The sequence below is a fragment of the Alternaria incomplexa genome (assembly GCF_024043165.1).
Source record: "Alternaria incomplexa strain BMP 0042 chromosome Unknown scaffold_2, whole genome shotgun sequence".
NCBI lineage: Eukaryota > Fungi > Ascomycota > Dothideomycetes > Pleosporales > Pleosporaceae > Alternaria > Alternaria incomplexa.
Window position 1 is genome coordinate 2195471 of NW_026249851.1, and position 22741 is coordinate 2218211.

Genomic DNA, 22741 nt, shown 5'->3' on the forward strand with positions numbered 1-22741 from the left:
ACATGAGGTTGTGTCGAGTCTTGCACCCTTGGTCTCTTAGGCACCGCCGAGGAAAAGCACTTTAACCTTTTGCCAGCGTCGTGCTCCACCTGGGCACGCCTTGAAACCATGCGCACCGTGGCTAACGTCGACTGTCGGGCGTGAACAACCGAGCGACCGGGCTGTTGATCCAAACACTACGCATCGCACCCGGCACTCAACACCGGGCACAGTGTGGCCGTATGGCGATACGCGCGTTCACGTAGCTGGCATGTCATTCCGCTCGCGCCATCGTCTAGCACTGCAAATAGCGCATCTATAGACTAGGTCGAAGCCTATTATAGCACGCCGGTATTCCCTTCAACGTCGCCGTGGGTGGGGTGGATCCGATCATCACGATGAGTGCTGGCTGCACCTAATACGAAGCACAAAGCCTGGCTGCGCCCCGGTGACAAAGAAGCCGCATGCTTCGTGAGGATCCATCTATTGAAGCATGCCGCTATCATCTACCGTTATTTGCAGCACCGCTGTCTCAACCAACATGACAAGCGGCCGACCGATCCCTCCATCTCACGACAAGGTCTTCACACCTCCCTGTTGACCCCACGGTGACCAGGCCCAAAGCGGCAGTGCCGTTCGACAACCAGAAATGAGAAAATCCCCGCGTGGCTGATGAGATGCAGCCGAAGCGCCGAGAGACCAACCCTGGCTTCGTCCCGCCTGAATGATCTACAGCGGTCCAACGCGGGCGCAAGGATCTTTTTGGTGGTTCAAACGAACAGGATCATGTCAGGGGGCTTGCATCTTGTCGCCAAAAAGAGCATATGAAAGCTGCACTTGGGTCCTTGCATGGGGGTCTTGTTCACGGATGCACTCAAAAGCATCGTCAACGTTTGCTTGGCTGCAGCCACATCCCATCTACACATGGCGTCCGTTTTGTCCAGCTGAAACCCAATCATGGAGCCGACATTTCATGGCACCATGTGTGCAGGCGCCTGCCGTAGGATCCTGATTGTACCAACAAAGAAGCAACTCCCATCACAGGTCGGTCATCAACAAAGTGCACCGAGTGTGGGCGTCAGTGAACGATGTTGCAACTAGCGCGAGCCACAGGGAACGAATCAATGCACCGTGTTCCGTAATTCAGCACATCCCGCGTATCACACCCAGCCAGTCTGACTCTGCAGCACGCGGCCTCGGTCATTTTGATCCACGAAAATTGCGGCGCAGCTGTACACTTGTGCATCACGAGACGAATATGTGAACAGGAAAAGTAAGCACCGAACTGTCACCGGAACCCGCTCTGCAAAGCGTCGCTTGATCTTGTACACTCAATCTACGAACCGTCGAATCGAGGTGCTGAGTGCTGACCCGCGTCTTCCCATAGTTTCGCGTCCAGATGATCCGCTCGAGACAATAGGCCGCGCAGCATTGGGCACAGCGCCATTCACAGACATTGCACTATCTGGATCCCGTGCTTCCTAGCCGTGCTGTACGCCGTAAGCTCCATCAATCGAGATTGTGAAAACTGTGGTTTCAAAAAGGCTTTCTCCGGCATTATTATGGAGGATGCGCTTGGATGGACGCGGCACGGGTGCTGCACTCATCACAGTGCCAGTGTGTCGAAGCCAGGCGCTGACAGCCCCAGTCCGGCAATCTGCAACACGGGAAGAAAAACCCTTTAATGACGTATCAGCGGGTGGCCCACGAGTCGAGTGGGTCTCAAACGTGGCGTCGCATCATCTCTAAGAATGCTGGAATGGCAGAGAATCACGGTATGAGCGGCATCGCTACGCTAGCTCAAACCAACCACAAAGTCCCTCATGGCCCGCCCTGCCATATCAACCATGGTCATGTTGACACGACGTTACCTTCAGCATGATAGTCTATCCTCCTGGCGTTCCCTTGAGTTTTGTCAACACCATTCACTAGACGTGGCCAGGCTACAGGTCGTTTCCCGGTCACGCAAGCACCCTAACCAAGCGCGAGGTGAAGCACGATGTGAACCAGTTGCATGAAAAAGAACTCGGTCGGCTTGGTAGCTGCATTATTTGTGGACGACGACGATCCTTTAGCATGGTATCGGCCTGTCTGCGTGTGATGTGTTCTAGATCATGGTCGGCCCATGCGAACGCGAAATTCTCTTTGCGGGCGCGGCGGCACTTTATCCTTGCCCACCAGCGAGCATTAGCCTCACCAGGCGGCTCGCGAGCCCACTTGCTCAACGTCGAGAGCCCCTTGTCCAATCGCCGTCCTCCGTTGAAGCCTCCTGTCTGCTTGGATCAGCAGCCACACTAGCTCGTCGGTGAGCCTCCTTACTGCTGCAAGTTGTGCTCGACGCAATCTTGGATATTTGCCGGAAACAAGTCCTACTGCACACCTCAGGCAAGCACCAGCGGTACAGCATCGCGAACATGCGCGTGTGACGCACGAAGAGGGAATCGGACACCGACACCCCACTCAACATCACTAGGGCTACGACCATGGGGCAAGATGGCATTTCCACATACACGATATGCGCTCGTAGCCGGGGTACGAGTCTGACCAGTCAGACCGCCATTGTGCCAGCTCACAGCCGTTGACTCGCTTGTGTGTACAAGTTGCTGGTACATCAACAAGAACAAGCCATGACTCTGCATCACTTTTACCTAGCCAAGACTGCCGCACGAGCATGCCGGACCGTGGGTATCGTGTACACGTCTGTACCTTCGCTTCACCCGAGCGCGCAACTGATGAAACTTCTGTCGGGCGATCCCATGCTAATTGTCTTACGACGCAGCAGCTGAAGCCAGCCTGCATCTCCGCAAAATCTTCTCCACTTTACCAGGGCCCGGCGGTGACTCGGTTTCACGCAGTACGAGCGTTTGTTTTCCTTCTGCCGCTCCACCGCGACCCTTCTGCCTGTCGCACCTCTTTAGGTTCGGTACCTAGCTGCCACCAACCGCCTCAATGCCAATACAACAATGCATCCTGAGGAGCGATGGATCCGGCCGTCATCATGAATCAGGGTGTATTGAGGCGCTTGCTGCTGCAACTTGTGTCGACAAGGCAGCTAATATAGAGCAAAGTTTCTCGATCAGCACGTCTGCCACATAGAATATCCGAGGTCGGGCCACCTCTAGCATTATGCTTACCGCTTACAGTTACACCACCGATCTCAGTCTTGTAATACTACGCACCAATCCGGCAATTGCACTCCGCTTTAATATTCCAGCAGCACACCCCTAGTCGGAACCCTATATAGCAGTTGCTATTCGTTTGTAAGACACAACTTGGTGCCCGCCAGTCATGCACTCGGCCGCTGTTACATCAGGCGATGTGTCAAATGCAATCCAAGGCTCGGTACTACTGCGTGCATCACTGCTGACAAGGGCCGTCCTTTGTGTGGAGGTGACCATCCTTGAGTTGCCAACTGAGACTTACTTACGGAAGCTCCTATGCAAGTAGTTCCCCGTCAGGTGTATGACGGTGCAAACGGGCCCACGGATGCCATGCATGCGCCATGAATTTTTCCACCTCACCAGATCGGCAAATCGCCTATCTTCTTATTCTAGACATGCTCTAGGCTAAATTGTGCTTACGCGGCGATCCCAAAAGTCCACTTCCACCACTGAGCGACGACCCGAAGTACCTTCTTTATTCGCCTACGATTATGCGCAGAAGCAGTCACACCTGCATGGTCCTGATTTGTACGTCTCAGCAAATTGAACGCCCTATTTTTGGGCGCCCAGGACATAGATCGGTTTCTGCGTAGAGTACACGCACGTCGCTTATTGCCCGACTTGCCGCCTTCGCACCTGCCTCCCAGCCTGTCTGATGACCACGGCAGCCCCGGCTTGCCTCTTTGTCGAACACACCGATGTTTTCACGGCGATGCGGCTAGTACGCGCTCCATCAGCGCCCGCATTCGCAACACCACCCCTCTTGGCTACTAGCATTAACCGTAATCCGGTGCCTAGGATGACCTGGAGTTGCCCCAAACAGACCGCTCAAGGACTACCCGCACCACACAACACGGTGGCTTAACTTTCCGGATTGTGTTTCATCGACTTTTTTCCTGCTTCCGCTCTTTCCGATCGCTCTCGCACTCCCACGTACTGGCTGCCTGACTGCCCAACACTGAATCGTCGGCCGCCAGCGGGTCGCCTGTATGCACACCAAGTGGTACTATCTGCCCTTATAGTTACCCACCCTTTACAGTTCAAGGGTACATGCAGGCGCTATACGCTGTCATACGGAGGGTCTCGACTTTGCGGAGGCTACGTTCTCTCAGTTGATCAACAAGTACCACGATGATCCAAGGATGGCTCAGGTTCTCGCTTTCGAATCTCTAGTTGCGTCTTGTTAGCTGCCCACTTATGCTGCGCTGCGTACAGTACCCGTCTCCGCCTGTCCTCCGGCAGATGCATCTTGCAACACGGCCTGGTTCTGCTGCCTCAGCACCCTGGGACATTATTGCTATTTACTGTGCCTTCCATGTGCATGTTAAAATGCCAGGTAACAGTTCGGAACCAAGAATTTCCGGATCGTCGCTACGGATGCAACGCCGATAATCGTGCCTTTAAGCGGAAGCTCACGAAGTATCCAACCCGTCTCATTCCGTATTCGCGCTTGCATCCATGCTCTATATCCGAACAAGGTTGGCTGCCTGTTCCTCATACCTAACCTTTACAGCGCCACGGTTCAAGGAAAAAGCCGGACACAAGGCTGTATAACCCGGCGAATCAGCTGATTCCTCACGGTATACTACATCGCCGTAAGCGAGAGCCTAAGATGTTGAACAGAGATCGTCGACATGTTGATCGCAAAGGAGGAAAATGCCGACGTTCGGACGTTGACATCATGTGCCTACTCATGGCCTAACACCACCAAAAAAATATTCAATAGACCTAACACGATAGACGTTCGTATCAACAACGCCGGTACCCTCCATCCACCGATAAGTATACACATACATGTACAAAGCGGGCCGACTACGCAGCCCAAGTACGAAGACCATGTACATGTCCCTCGCCACATCAATCACGACAGACTCAGAGCATCGCATAGCATAGCCCCCCGGAACAAAAAAGCAGCGCCTCCTCGCCACACATATCATGCCACACACCCGCATCAACCATCGACTCCCAACCCAACAACGGCCCGGTCAAAACAGGTCTACCAGCTCCCATGCATACTCGCATTCGCTATCCGGAACCGCTCATGCTCACTCGCTTCGCCCGCGCACAGTGCGGGAGGGTGTCATCGGACTGGGCTGGACTGGGTTCGGTAGGCTGACTGACCAGGCCATGCAGGACTGTCGATCCCATGACGAATAGACGTTGGGCTGGGGTTGGGGTAGTGTCCTGTAGTGTAGTGCGGGGCTTGCTTTGTGCGAACATGTTGACATAAGCGCATGTGTGAGTATGGGCTTTTGGGTTCGAGCGGTGAGTATGTGGGTTCGTGTGTAGAACTATCACCATGTGTGTGTGCTGCGTGTGTATGAGCGTTATCGCGGAAGCGGAATGTCTTGGTCACGAAAAGCAATCATGCAGCTTTTTGGTTGTTTGATTCGTTGTGATGCTGGTTAAGGGAAAAGGTAAGCATGCGTCTGCGCATCTAGGTTTTTGAGTCACACAAAAAGCGTACGCTTGATGCGCAGCGTACTTTTGAGCGTGTGGACCATGGACGACGATTATTCCACCACTTTGTCTGTTCGCTAACACATAGTGACTGCAATTGGACCTTGCGGTCTCGGTTGCATTGCTTGGATCGCTGCTCATGCTGTACATTTGCCTTTCATACTTGGGTCTCGTACACCATCAGTCCTACTTGCCTCGCCCTCTTTCCTTTTCGTTGTCAAGTAGCCTTTGGTGTGGTGCTGACGCTGAGGATCATCGCCTTGGGCAGCATTGTTGCGCGTAGGTACGTTATTCTATTCAATACCATTCAGATCAGTTCTTCCTTGATCACGACTGCACATAGAGCATACTCACTACACGAACAATGACATAGTCGATTGGCCTACACCCTGGTCCTTGTCCAAGCTCTTGCTGTATACGGTACTGATCTTGGTCTCGACCCGCATTCGTGTATATTCTAGGATATGATCGTGCTTAGTTGGTAAGGTTATGTTACAGGATGTTGGGAAATCAATCGTCCACGATTTTGTGGCCCTAAGATTCGCCGTGCTCCGCTCTCGCCCTCTTAGGAGCCCGTCACACGAAATACTTCTACACGCCAGAAGCCTCACGCAGTAGTTGTAGTGTAACATCCACGCTACCATCGGCTGGCCACCTTTTACTGTGTGCAATACTCTCACGTTGTCATGGAACCGACTCCCCAGTTGTCGTTCATCTCGAGTTGATGAGGTGTCGTCATACTCAGGTCAATAACGAGTGCGCCCAGCTTTGAAGGCTCGTATCCTTTCTCGACCAGTTTAAATGCCAACACGTAGAATACGGACCTGAAGCAGCGGTTGTCGGCTGGGCAATGATCATGGCCAACCATGGAGATTTGTACTGTCCGCTCACGCCATATGGTTGAGAGTCCGTTAACTTGGAAAGGCACTGGAGCTTTCGGTACCCATTGCGCTTTGACAGTAGGAAGATTTATACTCAGCGCTGTGAATATAACCTTCCAGGAGGTGTACGTTTCAAGTACCTGCGGCAACACGTGGTCCAAGTCCAGTAGCTGTGTTGATGCAACAGTTTGGCTGTGTGAGTAGAACGATAGCGGCTTGGTCTTGTCGGATTTGAGAAAGAGCGATTCGCAAGCCGCCGTAACTGAGGGAACATCGCCGAGCATATCCAATAGATGGGAGTAATTATCATGCTTAGCAGCGACTTGTTTGAAACGCTGGTCAAGTACGACATATGTCATGTCGGGGTCTGCAACAGCATCGAAATAGCTGCGAAGGTCCGACCAGAACTGTGGGTCCCGTGTTTCTAACAAACCACTTCCTCCAACCCACTTTGGGTGGCGACTCTCTATCCGCCCTACCGGTGGCCCGCAACAGGTGTTGAAAAGATGTGGAGGGTCTGGAAAACGTAGACCCAGACCTTTCAATGTATTTACAACTGTCCCAGCCGACGGTCGATCAAGCCGCTTTGTGACCAGTAGTTCCGGCAGGAAGTCGACGATCTGGTCTAGTCTTCCGAACGCAGGATTATCTAACAGGAATTCGATCCATGAAGACGTCGCTCGGGGGTTGCGTGCAAAGCTTGACTGTCCGTTACCAGTCATCTTCCAATATTCCTTGACTCTCGAGAGGCTGTGCCCATAGAGTCCTGAGACCATCTCTATCAAAACACATCCAAGAGAGAATATGTCACTAGCTCGGTTGCGTGGTTCGGAGTCCAAGACTTCTGGAGCAGAATAGCGAATCGTCCACGCTGATGGGCGTCCTGTAGTCGTCGAAACAGAGTCATCAGAGAAGTCGAGACTGCGTACAATTAGCGCTGTAGTGTATTCGTTGGGCGCTTGACTTACCTGAATCCGAAGTCGGTGAGCAATATGTTGGTGCCATGGACGAGAACGTTCTGCGGCTTTAGATCCTCGTGCCTAAGCCGTGTCAGCCTTACCTTTTGGGGGACTGTCTACTGAATGTAATAGACGAAAGCGATCATATAGCGCGCCTTGTCCACATATTCTTGACTAAACTTCAACGTACTTACCGAATCTTATTGTCATGGAGATACAATCTAGAAGGCAATTAGCGAAAGCTCCCTCTTACGTCAACATTGCAGTCATCGTGAAATCCCTCCACCATCGCTGTCTGAAGCTCGATGGCGTGGGACTGTAGGTTGGCATGCACTTACAGCCCATTGCAAAGGCAGTCAATGCCCTTGTAGAGTATGGCCCATTCCCGGTCTCCAATAGGTCTGTCAAGAAAGGCAGCAAGATCCATATCAGCCACCGGCGTCGAGAGAATATTGACAGACTCATTGTCGGTATAGCTCCCAAGAAACCGAACGCAATGGCGATGATCGACTTGACGCATGACTTTGATCTCCCGAATGAAGGCAGCCATGATCTGCCGATGCGCTTTGAGCTGTTTAGGCCTTGCGATCTTCTTTCGTACGCATATAAGAGGTGGTTCTCGGCTTCGTACAGTCACCTCCTCGACAAGACCGACCATCCCTTCGCCGAGCATACGATTCTCCTCAAAAACTTCTTCGTCGTCCTCAAACTCGCAGTGATTGAACATCATGTCGCGTATATGTTCTCCTGTGGCAGGCTGCGTCCAACGCGCAAGAACCACACTGAGATGCTCTTCTTGTAGTTCGAGAAACTCGGAGACATGATGAGGATCACTTAGTAACCGTTTAAGTAGTTGTTTCGACAGCGGTAGCCACAGATCGGTAACCCCAAGGCTTTCGAGAGCATCTCGAGCGCTTGCGGCATCCATCTCCGATAATATACGATTTATTATTGACTTGGAGTCCCATGGTCTGCAGAATGGGTCTCGTCCGATAGAAGTCAGATCGCTTCCATCTGCTGACAATGTTTGTGTAGAAGCTTCAATGTGTTTGATGACGGATGGCTCGGATGAGGCGTCGTAGAAATCCACAGGTTCCATGTGATTATCATTGCGACGCGGCGTAGGTTGTACATTAGCAGAGCTGGTAATGTGTCCAGCCGTATGTCGACGCGTATGTAGCGTCAAAGGAAAGCTGCTAATGTCTGGCAACATGGTAGGTTCATTTCCATCTCCGAATTGTAGCGAAGGAGACATGGGCCGGCGAAGAAGCAGATCTGCTGCTGCCATCTCTACCCCACCTTCAGCCTGATCGCCAGGGCGCAGCTGGACTTGGCCATTAGTAGTATCTGTCTGAGATCGTTTCAAGCCAATGGATGGGCCAGGAAGTCGCATAGCCCGTCTGAGTCTTTGCTTGGAAGTCTCCGTGGTGTTTAGTGTGCGTTGTCACGCAGGTCCAAGGCACCAAGGCCGGACTTTCATTCCTGAAAGCTGACATTGTTACCAGGCTGAAGCTGTGTAACAAGGCCAAGACAGCTGCAGGTAGGATTGGTGAAGATGGTTCGTACGCGCCTGCTCAGATAAGGATCGGAAGGCCCCGCAATGCACGTGACTGTCGCTTATACCTTCCCATCTCATCACCTATCCACCTGTTGCATGCGACAAGCTCTACAAACCTCCCCGCACCTATTATGGCTGGTTATCGAAGTTTTCCAGTTCTGAGACTGGCACATATATCTTCGTATCTACTGCCGCCGTGACACGAAGAGTCTCGAAATATCTTAACACCACAGAACCTCTCACAATGCCCATCCAAGTAACGCGCATGAAAGAGGCCGATATCGACGGCGCAATCGATACCATACAACAAGCCTTCGCCAATGACCCCTACAACAATTGGGTCTTCCCAGATCGTGAGAAGGTACTTTTATCGGTACCCGTCTTCTTGCGCGCGTTGCTAACCCTCCCAGGTCTCGCTGACCCGAAACCGTGTATCACTCACCCTGCGCTGCCGATGGGGCATCGAACATGGCCTCTTCCACGTCGCACGCGACACCTCGAACCCGTCCAAGATCCTCGGCTGCGCCATGTGGCTCCCACCGCGACCCACGTCCGAGCCCGAGTCCTGGTCGTTATACCTCTCGTACTGGTATCTCTGGGCCAACCAAATACGCATGAACCTGTGGTACGGACGCGGCGGCCTCAGCACAACGCGATATTGGATATGGAAGGCAAGACAGGCGGAAGCGCAGTCTGAACTCTGGACGGACCCAAAGGGATACTATTTCTGCAACATCGTTACTGTGTTGCCGGAGTGCCAGGGACAGGGTGTGGGAAGGGCATTGATGGAAGAGGTGCTGGATATGGCTGACAAGGAGGGGAAGATGTGCTATTTGGAGAGTAGCAGGAGTGAGCCGAATATCGCTATCTATGAGAAGTTTGGCTTTCGGTTGGCGAGGGAGATGGAGTGTAGAGATGGAGAGGGGGAGAAGGACGCGATCAAGCTATATTGCATGCTCAGGGAGCCAAAAGGCGGGAAGGACCAGGAAGACTCGGAGGCAGGAAACAAGAACGTTGCTGCAGAGACAGCTGGGACAACGCCCGAGATAGGACAATAAGCAGGCTTGTATCCATTTCGTGCGCAATGGCATTCATATCTACTTCAAACCGATATACCAAGCTCCTGTAGATCAATACCCACAGCAGCACCCATATCCAAACCGCCATCTAAGTTCCCCAGATCCACCAACTGACCATACTCCCACGCCTGAGCCCTCCCCGGCCCCTCCTCCCAATTAACACCAGGCCAGTCATCAAACACCGCCTTAGCCGCCGCCTCCTTCCCCTCCCTATCCACAACATCCACAATCCTCAACGCACTCCCCAGAACACGCTCTGCAAACCCACCATCCCCCACAGGCTGCGCTTGAATCGCCCGCATCATCGCCCCCATAGTCTTACGCACTCGCTTCCCCGTCCACCACCCCTTCGGCGCTAGATTCGCCAGCGTCAACCACCACCCGAATAGCACCAGAGCCCTTGGTTCCTTATCCCGCATCAGCTGGAGATAGTCCGGCATGAGGAAGGATGTCCAGACGAAGATGCGGACGTAGAAGTCAGAGTCTAGCCCGTAGTAATACAGAGATAGAAAGATGGGGGATAGGGCGTGGAAGACGGGGAGAAGGGTTGGTCGGTGCCAGTCTAGCGTTCCTGACTCCTTTCCACGGATAACGCTTTGGAGGAGTTGCATCAGCGGCGGTGGAAGAAAGAGGCGGTTCTGCGTGGGGAAATGAATGGGCGTGTATGTCGGTGCTGGATTGGGGTTATCAGGCGTCGTTCCCAGAGGGCCAATAGGCGCTTCGATGCCTGTGACGTCGATGATGGGTGGTGGTGGCAGCGTCTTGATCTCCCGGCGTACTAGCGGATACACGGAGAGTTTCTCGATGCCTTGGGCCCAGCGGAGGGAGGCGAGGATACGTAGGCCTTCGCTTAGTTTAAGGAGGCCGAACACCCATTCGAGATGATCTTCGTCTTTGTCATTTGTCGGCCCAGGGACAAGCGCAAGGAGGAGACCGCCTGTTACGAGGACGGCTTCGTAGTTTTCAGCTGTGATGTTCTTGAGGGCTTCTTTGTAGGCTGAAAAGGTCTTCTGGCGGTAGAGCAGGGCTTGCTTTTCGACCGTCTTGTTGGGCGTGATGTTGTTGCTGTAGGTTGCTGTCATGCCGAGTAGGGCGTATAGGAGAAATGGGTTGGATATGCTTAGTTGGGGTATGGTCTCTTTGTGTAGATTCTGGATGATGGCATCGTCGCAGGATACGACGGTGCGGTAGGCGTCTGTTCTGTAGTATTGCAGTAGATGACTGTCGAGCGCTGTGAGGGTGCCTATGGATGTATGGCAGTGTGGGCTAAGATATGGTATCAACTGGGCAGAAAGATCGTTGAAGTTTGCTGGAGTGTTGGATGTAGATGGTAGACCCTCGTCACTGGACGATGGGCCGGCGGACGACGTCCGAGATGTCGAGGGGACATTCTGAATATATTCGCAGTCCAAATCTCGGAGGTTACAGTAACCACATTTGGGCTGCGTTTCGTCACACTGCACCAGATCAATACCACGTTCCTATTTGAATGCTCTTGATATTGAATGTACCTTCACTTTCTTCTTCTTGCAGGTGAAGCATCCGCCCCTCGATTTGCGATGCGGCCTTTTAGTCACGAACGTGGTCGAGCGGCGCGCCATCCCGTTTGATGTCTGTGTGTAGCTAGTATGGATTGAGGAATCACATTTTCTGGAAGTATGAGGTGGTGCTGCGTGAGGCGTGCCGCCGGATGTGGCTGGGTGCGCTTATTCCAAGCTTGAGAGCTAAGATCTGACTTACCTCGAGTCATGCACGTCATAGGGGTCAGAGTGAACTTTCGCAACGGCCGGCTGTCAAGCTCAGATAAACGTTGTTGGCATGTGAAATCATGTTGTAGCCTGCTGTACAAAGTCGAAGGCATTCGAGATGTTTCGCCTGCGTGGGTTCAGGCACACATACCAAGACTCACCGAAAAGACGATGTCTTGAGCAGACTGAAGAGATTAGGCAAAATGTATTGCGCCTAGGAAAATAGAGGACGCCCCGGAAAGTTGCTTCAAGCGCGCTGAAAGTACTGACCAAATTGCCAAAACCCTTCACTTTCTCTCCACAACGCCGACCTCGCCATCGCTGTCCAGTCGCGATTTCCCCAAGTTTCCCTCAACATAGCGACTCGGCTGCAGAACCAGCAACAGCACCAAGACCAAAAACATTGGCACAGCATCGAAGCAATACAACGTCCATTCATGCGCAATCAGATACGCAGCGTTGCCCATGGCATACTCGATGAGTCTGAATGTGCAGCGGAACAAGATCAGCGCACTGACGCTGTAGAGTATGTATAGCATCTTCTTCCAGTCTGTTGAGGGATGATCGGCTTTCTTGTTCATGCGAATTTGGAAGTCGAATGAGGCAACGAGAAAGACGATAAAGGTAGCGACTTGGAGTGCGAGCCCCGCGATGACGATCTTCTCGCCTGCGAGGGCGAGGGCGAGTTGCATGGTGCCCATGATGCTGGCGCCTGTTAAGTCGTTAGCTTATGTTCATGCGGTCTTCATCTATGTCGAGTCTACGTACCTAAGCCCTGGATGATCAACGTTGTAACATCCGCGGTGACAAAGATCCTCGTGTACCATCTCGCTGGGATCAGACTGACGTCTTCTCCGCCGGCGAGTCTGATGGTACGGCCAAGCATCATGTATATGGTTGCGGCGAACCACAGAGGACCGACAAGCGTCAGTACACCTTGAGTGATGTACGGGCCCCAGGCTTGATTATCGAAGTGAGAAGCGATGCGTGCGCCGTATCCGCCAACTTCGCCTGCAATCGAGTGTTAGCAAAGTTCAAAGACATTGCGTATGGAGTGCCACTGGTATGTGAGAGATCATCAGGAGGATATAACGTACATAATGCGCCGATAACAACAAAGACGATGATCCGATTCCTCGACTTGAGAAACTGGTACAAATGTAGAAGAGCCATGACGAGGAATACGACGAGACAGACGATCGCTCCAGCAATGGAAGGAACATAACGGTACATTTCCCAATCGAAGTCCGGTCCTTTGGGTGGATTTTGTCGTTTCCAGTCCAGCGTAGCATGAGCGATGCTAAGTGAGCTTGCCATGATGACGGTTCAACCGGAGTCCGAGCGAAACGATCAAGTATGAGTACTAGAACTCGAGAAAGAAGTGAAACAGATAGCTGCAATACCTCACCTTCAACAGCGACAACCCCATCTTATGTAGTCGTCCAAACTGAAGACACGCACTGCATCATGACCAGATTTCGCATCCGCAGCAGTACATCGCATTCGCTTAATCTTCGCATTACCCATGTGTAAAACGCCTCAATGCTGTGTATGACGATGTTTCCTAGGCCGCAATGCCCAGACTTTCGCATCGCAGACCGCAGCATGCGTTAGCGTGGCGGTTTGATACGCACGTAAGCCACATTTCGCATTCGCTAAGCTGACCAATGCGATACTGCCGTTGAAGGTTGAATCCATGACGTGGGCTCTTGATGAGGGCGGAGGCATACTTGTCGTTGGATGCGATACCTATGCAAGCAACAGACAGGGCAAGAACGACTGGAGCTCGATGAGTAAGGCGCCAGGAGCAACACGCCAAGGCTGAGCACGTGAGTGCTTTAAGTGAATAGGTACTGCAGGTGCGATCAGGTCCAAACGCAGTTTAAGGGTTAACAATGATACATTAGAGAAGGGCCGACATCGTGAGCCTAGCCAGACGCCATGCTGCAGTACGTAAAGTGATGCCAGAGACCTTCGTAAACTTTTGTTCTTAGATCATATGTTACAATGTGCGGCGAAGCACCCCAGCCCCAACCCATCCGTCGTTCAAATCAAAAATCCAATATCCCTATGGGCTAATCTAGCCCATGACCATACCCTTGAGGCCGGCCATGTCGCCCTCCTTGGCGGCAATTTCGAAGTATCCGTAGATGATGGTTACGGCAAGGAGAATACCAGTACCGCTGCCGAGAGCACCGAGAAGGTCGCTGCCGACGGACAGAGCTCCAATGCAGGCACCACCAAAGGCAGCCGCGGTAGGAATGACGCGCTTGAGCTCCTTGTACATGGACTCCTCACGGTGACCAGCCATGACCAGACCCTGCTCCTTGAGCTGCTTGGCAACATCGCGGGGAGATGAGCCGGAAACCTCGATCCAGGTCTTAGAGAAGACAGCGCAAGCGACGAGCATGTATACGATGAAGATGGCGGTCTTCAAGGGGTCGGAGAGGGCCTCGGTGATGCTGAGAGGGGGAGACCTGGAGCTAATTAGTGGCTGGTTCTGTAGTGTGAACTATGACTAGACATACATGTAGTAGGCGACACCGGAGGTAGCGAAAAGCTGAGCGGAACCTTCCTTGGGCTCCCAGACACCAAGAAGCTTGACGAGGAGGTTGTCGGAGAAACGGTTGTAGAGCATCTGGCTGATCAAGAAGACGTTGGAGGACAGAGCCGACTGCAGCATGATGGGCATGTTGGAGGTGTAGAACAGGCGGACGGGGTATGAGCCACGGACACCACGCTGGCGGGCGGACTTGACGGGGATCTCAACGCGGAAGCCCTGGAGGTAGATGACAGCACCGAAGACGATGACGGTGGAGATCAGGTTCATGACGTTTGGGAGGTTCTGGCGGTAGAAAGCCTCCTTGAGCGCAACAGTCTTGTTGGGCCAGGTGAAGAGCAGGTGGACAAGGGCAATGAGAGCACCCTCGAACTCAGGACCGCGACCAGTGTTGATGGTGGTGGGCGAGAAAGCCTTCCACATGATGGACTCGCAAATGTTGGTGGCAATGAAGAGCGAAATACCGCTGCCGAGACCGTAGCCCTTCTGGAGGAGCTCGTCGAGGAGGATAACGATCAGACCAGCGATCATCAGCTGAATGACGAGGAGAACGCAGATACCGGCACCGAGGTCGGATGGCTGTCCGTAGAGACCCGAGATGACATAGACGACGGCCTGACCGAAAGACAGGAGAATAGCGAGGAGCTTCTGCGCGGTCTGGTAGAGCTCGCGATCAGACTTGAGGTCGAGGTTGACGTCGATGAGGTGGGTTCCCGCGAGGAGCTGGAAAACCATGCCGGAGGTGATGATGGGGGTGATACCCAGTTCCATCAACGTTCCTCTGTTACTCGCCATCATCATGCGGAGCCAGTATAGCGGGTCGGAGGTATCAGACGACACGATTCCGTAGAGCGGCATCTGGCTCATGACGAGGAAGACGAGGAGGGTAAGACCGGTCCATACCAGGCGGTTGTTGAAAGGGACCTTGCTCTCTGGCAGCTGAATTTCAGGAACCAGAGGCACAAAAGGCTTGACGAGATCGAGGAACCGTACTACGTGCAACTGTTAGCTGTGGTGTTCGTCCGCGCCGTGATTAATTCCTCGCAGGTGTTGCGCGCACGCCTCGCCGGGCCATTGACAGGTGGAATGGAGACTTACGGCCGCTCATGATTGCGAACTATGGCCCAGAGACAAGAAAGAAGACAACGAGAAGGTGAAGAAGGTGGTTGCGAACAGCCAGTTGATGGAAGATGGAGAGGGGGTTTGCTTCATGAGCTTTCGCAACGTGTCGCTGGGGAAATTACCCGTGCGCGCGCTAGCCGTAGCTCCGTCCCTGAGCTATCGCGAATCTCCCACCAAACTCCCAAGAGGCCACGCTGTTCTGATATTTGTGGGGTTTGAGCTTTCACCGTTCGGGTTTCGCATTCGAGTCAGGAAGTGGCAGATGCCATTGGATGCGCAGTCTTGCCTTCGCGTCGCGGCCTTTGCATGCATTCATCAACACCACCGCGGAGCGCGATCCTTGAACAACGAGCACGATGGGAACCGACTGCCATTCACAGCTTTGTCCAAATAAAAGAACACTCATCAGCTGCGTATATGTGTGGGGCCTTCCTACTGTCATATAATCCGTGAAATTCATCGTGAGACCGCCTCACATCAACCAAGACCTGACCGAAGCTGCCCTTCTACCTATTACTCATTTCTTCATCGCCATCTTCTTTTCCATGTCTAGTTTGATGGTATACCTTCTTTCTCCCTAATTTTGGCCTCCAGCTCCTTCAGCTCCTGCCTCCGCTCTTCTAGATCTCTTTCTAGCCTCTTGTCTTCTTCTTCTGCTTCCTCTATCTGTATTTTCAACGCCTTGATGTAGTCGCGCTTTTCTTGGGCGCTGCTTTCTGGCATCTCTTCTGGCATTTCTACGTAGTTGAAGTCTGGTCGAGCCGATGGGTTTGGAGAGTTGGACTAGGTCGAGGTCTTTCTAAAAAGGTTGGGTAATAAGAGAAGATTATGCAGGCGACGTGGGGTAGAGTATATTACGAAGAACAAAGGGTGACTGATTGTGTCACAAGAGCCGGTCATTTTATGGACTGTTCTCCAAGGCTGTACAGCAGGTCCCAGCGCGATTTCCCGTTATGACATAGAACAAACAAGCACCAACAACTTCCATCGCAACTCCCGCCTAACCCTGACACTTATACTGCTTTCCAAAACCTGACCGACTTCCGGGAACAACAACCGCCTGCCTGATAGACCGCCCCAAAGGTACGACCATATTATCATTCCATCAGCGCGACGCACGTCGGACGACCAAACACCTACAAAACGCGACTGGATCAGTCTCAAACCACATCATGTCCAGCACGTCTCAAACTGATGAGAAAGCCGATCAAGACGAATTGCAAAACCCTGAAAAGTCAGATGGCAGCTCACCAGTCGATACTGAGACTGCTTCAGAGCAAACGCGCACAGATCATAACTCCCAAAACAATTCTCGGGGAACCCGCTTCCTCCCGTCCTCTCCCCACCCACCAGCGGAAGGCCAGACCGAGGAATCCATGGCGCCTACATCAGCTGATGAGGGAGGCTTCCACTTCCAAAGGCCAGATGACAACGGCCTCGCCGGTGTTCAGGGCGTTTCCAGCAAGCATGACTCTACCGGAAGTCCAACGGGAAGTCCCTTTGGTCAACAGCATTTGGAGAGTACAGAAAAGTGGCTATCCGCAGTCTGCGGGCTGTTCAGTCCGGACAATCCTGTATCTGCAGCGATACCATCCGCGACTACTCCATCAACAGAGAACGCGACGCATGAGGCCACAACACAAAACGATTTCCTGGAGTGGGTCAAAACAACCTTGGAGCTAGACGGAAAGGAGACGCCGTTTATCGCAATTTATGTGTGTTTGCGAAGAATGCATGATTCGATAGCTCTTCTTGTTTCCGAAGGCCAACGTGCTGGCGAAGCGATTGCTGAGGTCGAGACCGCTATCGAGAGCATCAGCCAACAAATTGCTAAGCTACAAAAAGCACAGCCCGATGATAAAGAACATGAGAGAGCTTCCGAGGCTGCCTTAACAGAGCTGAGTATTCAGCTGCACGATGAGGAGGCGGCGTTGTGGACCCAAGAACGTGACGCCGAGAGATTGTGCCACGAGGTCATGAAGACGGTTTACGCGCCACTACAGGCACTGATTGCCCAACTAAAAGAACAATTCGACTTGAAGGTTGCTTAACTCTCTGATTTGAAGGACAAAGAAATCTCCGATCTGCGCGTCGACAAGCTCTTCACCCATGAGACTCTGAGTATAACCAAGAGTAGTCTCGAGACCGCCCGGTATGAAGCCAAGACACTGGACCACCGGCTTATCACTGCTTTGAAGCAGGTATTGGACCCCGCAGCGAGAATTCAGGAGCTTGAGCAGCAGAATGCGAGGTTAAAGAAAGAGAACACAGATCTCAAGACGTCCAAGGAGACCATGGAAAGACCTGCAGAGACCTAGCCAGGCTAAGTTGAATGGAGAAGAAGAAAGCAGAGGTTGCATCGCTGGACGCCAAGCTTGAACAAGCTCGACGACGTCTGGGGGACTCTAGATAGGTAACATGATACGATGTACCTTAGCCTGTGCATGCGGATACTGGGAAGTTTCAGCCTTGGGTTCCTGGTATCAGTGCCAATTGTTTGATTAGCGGAGAGACTACAAAGCCGCGCCGAAGAGGTAGAAGCAGTGCCAAATCATCATGTAATCGGCAAAGAGCGCTTCTCATACACAATGCCAGCAGAAATGACGCCCTCAAGAACTTCCAGACTCTACTTCTTTTTCCCTTTCGTCTTCTTCTCCTTGACCGTGAACGTCGCAGGTGGCTGTAACTTCTTGATCTCCGCCTCGAGCTCCTTCAGCTTCTTCTCCAACTCATCGTTCTCCACTTTCAATGACTCGTCTTCCTTGTTGATCTTCTCGACCTCGGCTTTCAGTCCATCAATCTTCGTGTTCTTCTCGCCGCATAACCGGGTGAACTTTTGTTCCGGTGACTCTTTTTCCAGTCGCTGTAGCTTTTCGTGCAGAGTGGCTATCTCGTCTTTGTGTTCATTGGTTTTGCGGTTGAAGAGTTGGCTGAGCTCGTCGCAGTGAGGGCAAGGATGTGAAAGTGTGAGAGCCTGGCAGCATTGGAGTGGTTGATCGAGGGAACCGCAGAATGTGCAGTCTATCTTCGTCTCGCGCTCTGCAATTTTGAGTTCAGATCCGTCTGCTCCAACGTTTACTCTGGCATTGGAGGTGTCTGACGTTTCGTCTGCTTGAGCGTGTGGGGATAGAGAACTTGAACTCTCGCAGGTGATATCATTCTGCCGTTCGTAATTGTGAGGAGACTTCGCGTCGCTCTTGGAGGCCAGTGGGGTAAACGTCGCTGCCGTGGCCCGGAGGTGATTGGCTATACCGTTGCTTGGATGCTTCGAGCTGAATGACATCGTTGAAGATGACGATAGGTAGGGCAGTAGTTTGTGTGATATGTCTAGAGTTCGGTGAGAGGATTTTCGCGCTGATGACGTAGGCTCGCAATAGCAAACGCATTTGTTTACCTGACGAACGCGTCTTTAGCCCTACATTCTCGTTTGCGGGCGCCGCATCCGCTCACCCTATGCTAGAAGGGCCAAGGCTTTGTGCTCCTACCACGGACCTTTGTCACTTCACCACACGACCAAGACACTAATACCGACGTCAGCTCTACGGAGCCACGTACGCGTGCCCACATTGGTTCTGATTCCGTCCCTGGACCTCGAAACGATACCGCTGTACACGCACTCCAGTAAGCATACTACGATACTTCGAGACTGAGGTGGATAGCTGATCGGTATTCCAGGTTACCGGCAGAGCTTTCATCAGCTACCATGGAAATCACAGTAGCGGCCCTCGAGGGTCAGGTGTGCGATGATCTCAAAAAGCACACGATGGGCTTCGACTACCTGGATCTTCAGACCGGAGCAATAATCACTGGTGAACTCGACGGCCTAAAGAAGCTTTTCAACGCTCTGAGCCCCGCATTGCAGAAGGTCACTTCGATCAAGGCAGCTCTCTGGCTCACACAGATGACCCAAAATTGTATCAGTCAGGGTCACACTCCGCCAAAGCTTATCGGTGACAAACCACTGTCCCAGGCAGAGTGGAAGATCTACCAAGATGCTCTACCCGAATGTACATGTCACCAAGCAACAGGTCTGGGAATCGACGAACTACGTGATGAACTTGCCGCACAGGTGCTAGTCACGCTGGAGTCTTTCTGGACGACCAGACCAACCGATATAGAGGAGCTCAGAGCTGTCAAGCAAAAGCTGGCAAATCTTATGACAGTGCTTTTAAAATCAGAAGCGAAGGCGAAGGCGTTCGAAGTCGCGCTCTCAGACGAAAAGCGCAAAGCAGAGGAGCTGGAGCTGAGTCTGAAAATGGATGAAGGCAGTTTTGCTGCAAAGGAAAGAAAATTGAACGACAAGTATCGTCAGCTTTCGAAGGGCTATTACACCAATGTCGAAAAGTTAGTCAAAGAGCGTGTGTACGACGAGGGGATGAAGCGTATCGACTCAGGTAATAAAGTTCATGTAATGGCTTTGCAGCACGCTAGAATGCTTAAAGAGAAAGAGGTGCTAGAAGCCAAGATGCTGGAGGGAGACCAAGAGAAAGTGCTACTGAGACGGACGAAATTGGAGCTAGAGAGGGAGTACAGGGAGCGCGACGATCAGGCAAATGCTCTGCAACAAGGCTACGACCAACTCAGCAACGAGAACCAGGTTCTCCAGACTGAGAAGGCTGTACTTCAGACCGACTACGATGAGTTGAAGCGAGAGTACGAGAAGCTATCAAGAGAACCTACATCGGGCCCCATGCCGCATCACGAGAGCCAATCAGCAGTCTCAAAGCCACATATCCCCGATACAGCTGCGGTGTTCGCTCGTCAAGTCGCCGAACTCCAACACCTAGACGGGCTTGCAACCATCTGGCAGAACACTCTAGACACTGCGACTACCGATATAAACGACTCAAAAGATAAGAAGTCGGCACTTGAGGGCAAGGTACAAGAAGCTGAGCAAGCATTGAAAGAGTTGAAGCCTGCGCCAAAGTCAAAGCCTTCTCGCGCGTCAAGCACCAAGACCGGATCTGAGGACATTCGCGCAGCAGAGCCAGCGGCCGTCGGTGTCGCATGGACTGGTCGAGCTGTTGTTCAGTCGTCTGTCAACCCAACTGTTACACTGCACAAGGTCCCTCACGTCGCAGAAGCCTTTCCTGCACTGAGCTCCCCAGCAGTACCCAAAACTACTCCGTCAACCACTTGGAAGAGTCTTCGTCTTGTCGGCACGCCGAAAGAAGAGATTGGAGGCGCTGTGAAGAAGTCTGGCTAAGCCTTGGAGCGAAGGTGCCATGTCGGGGAAGAAATGGGGTCTGATACGGTAGAAACTGGGTTAGGAGCGCATTACGGGTGGTCCATTAGGCAATGCCTATGGCTCTCGGTATTCCGACGTACTGTAACGATGCGAAGCTACTGATGTTGCAAAATCACTTAGATATGTAGTGGTGTGCATGCTGGGCTGCTTCCCGTGAATGTATTCTGGCGGTGACATCGCGGATCTCAGGATGCAGCGCGACTTCCAAGGGAGCCAGACCTAGTCCGATTCCGGTCTAGCGTCCTTTTAACCCTGCTCGCTCACCGAACGCGACTTCCAACGCGTTCAGCACTTTCGTCGCCAGACCTTCTTACAGGCTTCCAGAAATTTCTCAATAACGATACAAGACCTCTCAGATCGTATCGACAATGGAGGCCTCAGAAGATCGCATCACGGAGAAAGTGCAGTCGCTGAGCGATCTGGAGCTTGCCGTTCTCATCTGCTTGGTCGCAGATCAACATTGCATCATCGAAGCGGAAAGGCAACTGACCCGTGACGTGCTTGAGGAGTTGAAGCTCGTGAGTTGCTTCCCACTGTGGAACTGCCTGTGTGCTTACGACGATAGGTTGCTACCAATACTTTCGGACTAACATGGGCTGTACTGGAATGCACCGAGCACACCACGCTGGATGATTTCGGAAGCGGAATCCTTGTGAGAGGAGAAGAGAACGACTACTTCGGCAATAAAGCTGGGCGTGGTAGAGGGGAGGTAAGTTATGCTCGTGTAGACTGATTTGCCAGCGACTAATGTCTGGCCAGTTTTCGTCCATTTCAGTATCACCTGGGAAGCCTGGCGGACATACATCGAGGTCATCCAAACCGTTCAGTCCATTGGACAACCAACGCATCGCGAACATTGTTATAGCAAGAAACCTCAACAGGGCGAATCCGCAGGTCCAAATCCAGGCCTTGGAGGTGCATTAATCGTCTTTTCTGCTCGAGCATAACTAATGATAGACAGCTGATACGAGGCAAGCGGAACTTCACGAGGACAGCAGTACATGCGGCCCCGAAACCATTCTTGTTCATTGCCTTGAATGCTTCAGATACACCGCGATTAACCATGCATCTGGTAGGTCTACCCTAAAATCTAGATACAAAGTCTAACAATACTTCAGAATGATCAGTTCTTCATCTCGCACAAGCATCAAGCAGATGATGGACTGCCAAATCTTGAAGAGCTGCAAGAAAAGAATCATGCATCAGACGACGGCGCATCAATGTCTTCCGTAGTTCACACGCCGCCATTTCAACCAGGAAAGCATAAGCCGCAGCAAGCATTATTCCTGCCTGATGTATGTCGACCGTAGTACGACCGCGCTGTACTAACGAGGACAGGACCTCGAGACCTTGACGAAGCTGGTATCGCAAGTCAGGATCAGTTCCGAAGTAAGAGCCTATCTGTATAATATCATCGTGTTCATGAGGCTGCACCGAGCAGTTGCAGGCGGTATCTCTGCGTTGGCAACAAGACACTTCAACACGCTGGCACAGTAAGTGGTCCTCCATCCCAACAGGATAGTACTGACAGCCATAGTACGCTCGCCCCACTTCACGGCCTCGACTACATTTCCCCGTCCATGATCGCCCTTGCTGCTCGCAAGATATACCCACACCGCATTGTCATCACTGCACCAGAGAACGAGCGCAGCATGCAATGGGGCAGCTCGCTCGAAGCGGTCAAGGCTGTTCTTGAAGGTGTCACGGTTGAGGATGTCATCGAGGAAGTGCTAGAATCAGTGGAGGTTCCGCTGTAGCATCCTTTGTCAGCAAAACTACCACCACGAAAATGATGGTGGTTGAGCAAAAGGCATGAGTAAGGACGCCGGCGGCTGATCTCATCGGCGTTGCGCGGACATGATTGGAAGCAAGCGGGGCCGGGCGTGCCTGCCCCTCGGAAAGTGGGCCGAGAACCGCAGTACTGTTGCACCTTCGACGTTACGCTCGCGCTACAGCAAGGCTACAAAAGGGCAGCCGTGTCTCTTG

General features: G+C 52.5%; 10 protein-coding genes across 10 annotated transcripts; 4 read left to right on the forward strand and 6 right to left on the reverse strand.

The window, feature by feature from the left end:
• Window positions 1-6276: 6276 nt before the first annotated feature.
• On the reverse strand, window positions 6277-7257 carry J4E90_002242 (uncharacterized protein; the record flags this gene model as incomplete). Its single annotated transcript, XM_051431823.1, has 1 exon — window positions 6277-7257. The coding sequence occupies one exon, from the start codon at window positions 7255-7257 to the stop codon at window positions 6277-6279; it is 981 nt and encodes a 326-aa protein (XP_051294957.1).
• Window positions 7258-7774: 517 nt separating this feature from the next.
• J4E90_002243 (uncharacterized protein) lies at window positions 7775-8539 on the reverse strand (the record flags this gene model as incomplete). Its single annotated transcript, XM_051431824.1, has 1 exon — window positions 7775-8539. The coding sequence occupies one exon, from the start codon at window positions 8537-8539 to the stop codon at window positions 7775-7777; it is 765 nt and encodes a 254-aa protein (XP_051294958.1).
• A 703-nt stretch (window positions 8540-9242) lies between these two features.
• Window positions 9243-10056, forward strand: J4E90_002244 (uncharacterized protein; the record flags this gene model as incomplete). The annotated part of the gene is made up of 2 exons (XM_051431825.1): window positions 9243-9359; window positions 9409-10056. 2 exons carry the CDS (start codon window positions 9243-9245, stop codon window positions 10054-10056), a joined length of 765 nt encoding a protein of 254 aa, XP_051294959.1.
• A 44-nt stretch (window positions 10057-10100) lies between these two features.
• On the reverse strand, window positions 10101-11836 carry J4E90_002245 (uncharacterized protein; the record flags this gene model as incomplete). The annotated part of the gene is made up of 2 exons (XM_051431826.1): window positions 10101-11277; window positions 11832-11836. The coding sequence occupies 2 exons, from the start codon at window positions 11834-11836 to the stop codon at window positions 10101-10103; spliced, it is 1182 nt and encodes a 393-aa protein (XP_051294960.1).
• A 276-nt stretch (window positions 11837-12112) lies between these two features.
• On the reverse strand, window positions 12113-13142 carry J4E90_002246 (uncharacterized protein; the record flags this gene model as incomplete). The annotated part of the gene is made up of 3 exons (XM_051431827.1): window positions 12113-12537; window positions 12594-12836; window positions 12923-13142. The coding sequence occupies 3 exons, from the start codon at window positions 13140-13142 to the stop codon at window positions 12113-12115; spliced, it is 888 nt and encodes a 295-aa protein (XP_051294961.1).
• Window positions 13143-13905: 763 nt separating this feature from the next.
• SEC61 (translocon subunit) lies at window positions 13906-15493 on the reverse strand (the record flags this gene model as incomplete). Its single annotated transcript, XM_051431828.1, has 3 exons — window positions 13906-14302; window positions 14354-15377; window positions 15484-15493. The coding sequence occupies 3 exons, from the start codon at window positions 15491-15493 to the stop codon at window positions 13906-13908; spliced, it is 1431 nt and encodes a 476-aa protein (XP_051294962.1).
• Window positions 15494-16679: 1186 nt separating this feature from the next.
• J4E90_002248 (uncharacterized protein) lies at window positions 16680-17825 on the forward strand (the record flags this gene model as incomplete). Its single annotated transcript, XM_051431829.1, has 2 exons — window positions 16680-17549; window positions 17574-17825. The coding sequence occupies 2 exons, from the start codon at window positions 16680-16682 to the stop codon at window positions 17823-17825; spliced, it is 1122 nt and encodes a 373-aa protein (XP_051294963.1).
• Window positions 17826-18133: 308 nt separating this feature from the next.
• On the reverse strand, window positions 18134-18594 carry J4E90_002249 (uncharacterized protein; the record flags this gene model as incomplete). Its single annotated transcript, XM_051431830.1, has 2 exons — window positions 18134-18437; window positions 18587-18594. 2 exons carry the CDS (start codon window positions 18592-18594, stop codon window positions 18134-18136), a joined length of 312 nt encoding a protein of 103 aa, XP_051294964.1.
• A 616-nt stretch (window positions 18595-19210) lies between these two features.
• Window positions 19211-20713, forward strand: J4E90_002250 (uncharacterized protein; the record flags this gene model as incomplete). Its single annotated transcript, XM_051431831.1, has 1 exon — window positions 19211-20713. One exon carries the CDS (start codon window positions 19211-19213, stop codon window positions 20711-20713), a length of 1503 nt encoding a protein of 500 aa, XP_051294965.1.
• Window positions 20714-21123: 410 nt separating this feature from the next.
• On the forward strand, window positions 21124-22512 carry J4E90_002251 (uncharacterized protein; the record flags this gene model as incomplete). The annotated part of the gene is made up of 6 exons (XM_051431832.1): window positions 21124-21273; window positions 21321-21464; window positions 21717-21827; window positions 21874-22050; window positions 22094-22248; window positions 22293-22512. The coding sequence occupies 6 exons, from the start codon at window positions 21124-21126 to the stop codon at window positions 22510-22512; spliced, it is 957 nt and encodes a 318-aa protein (XP_051294966.1).
• Between the last annotated feature and the right edge of the window lie 229 nt (window positions 22513-22741).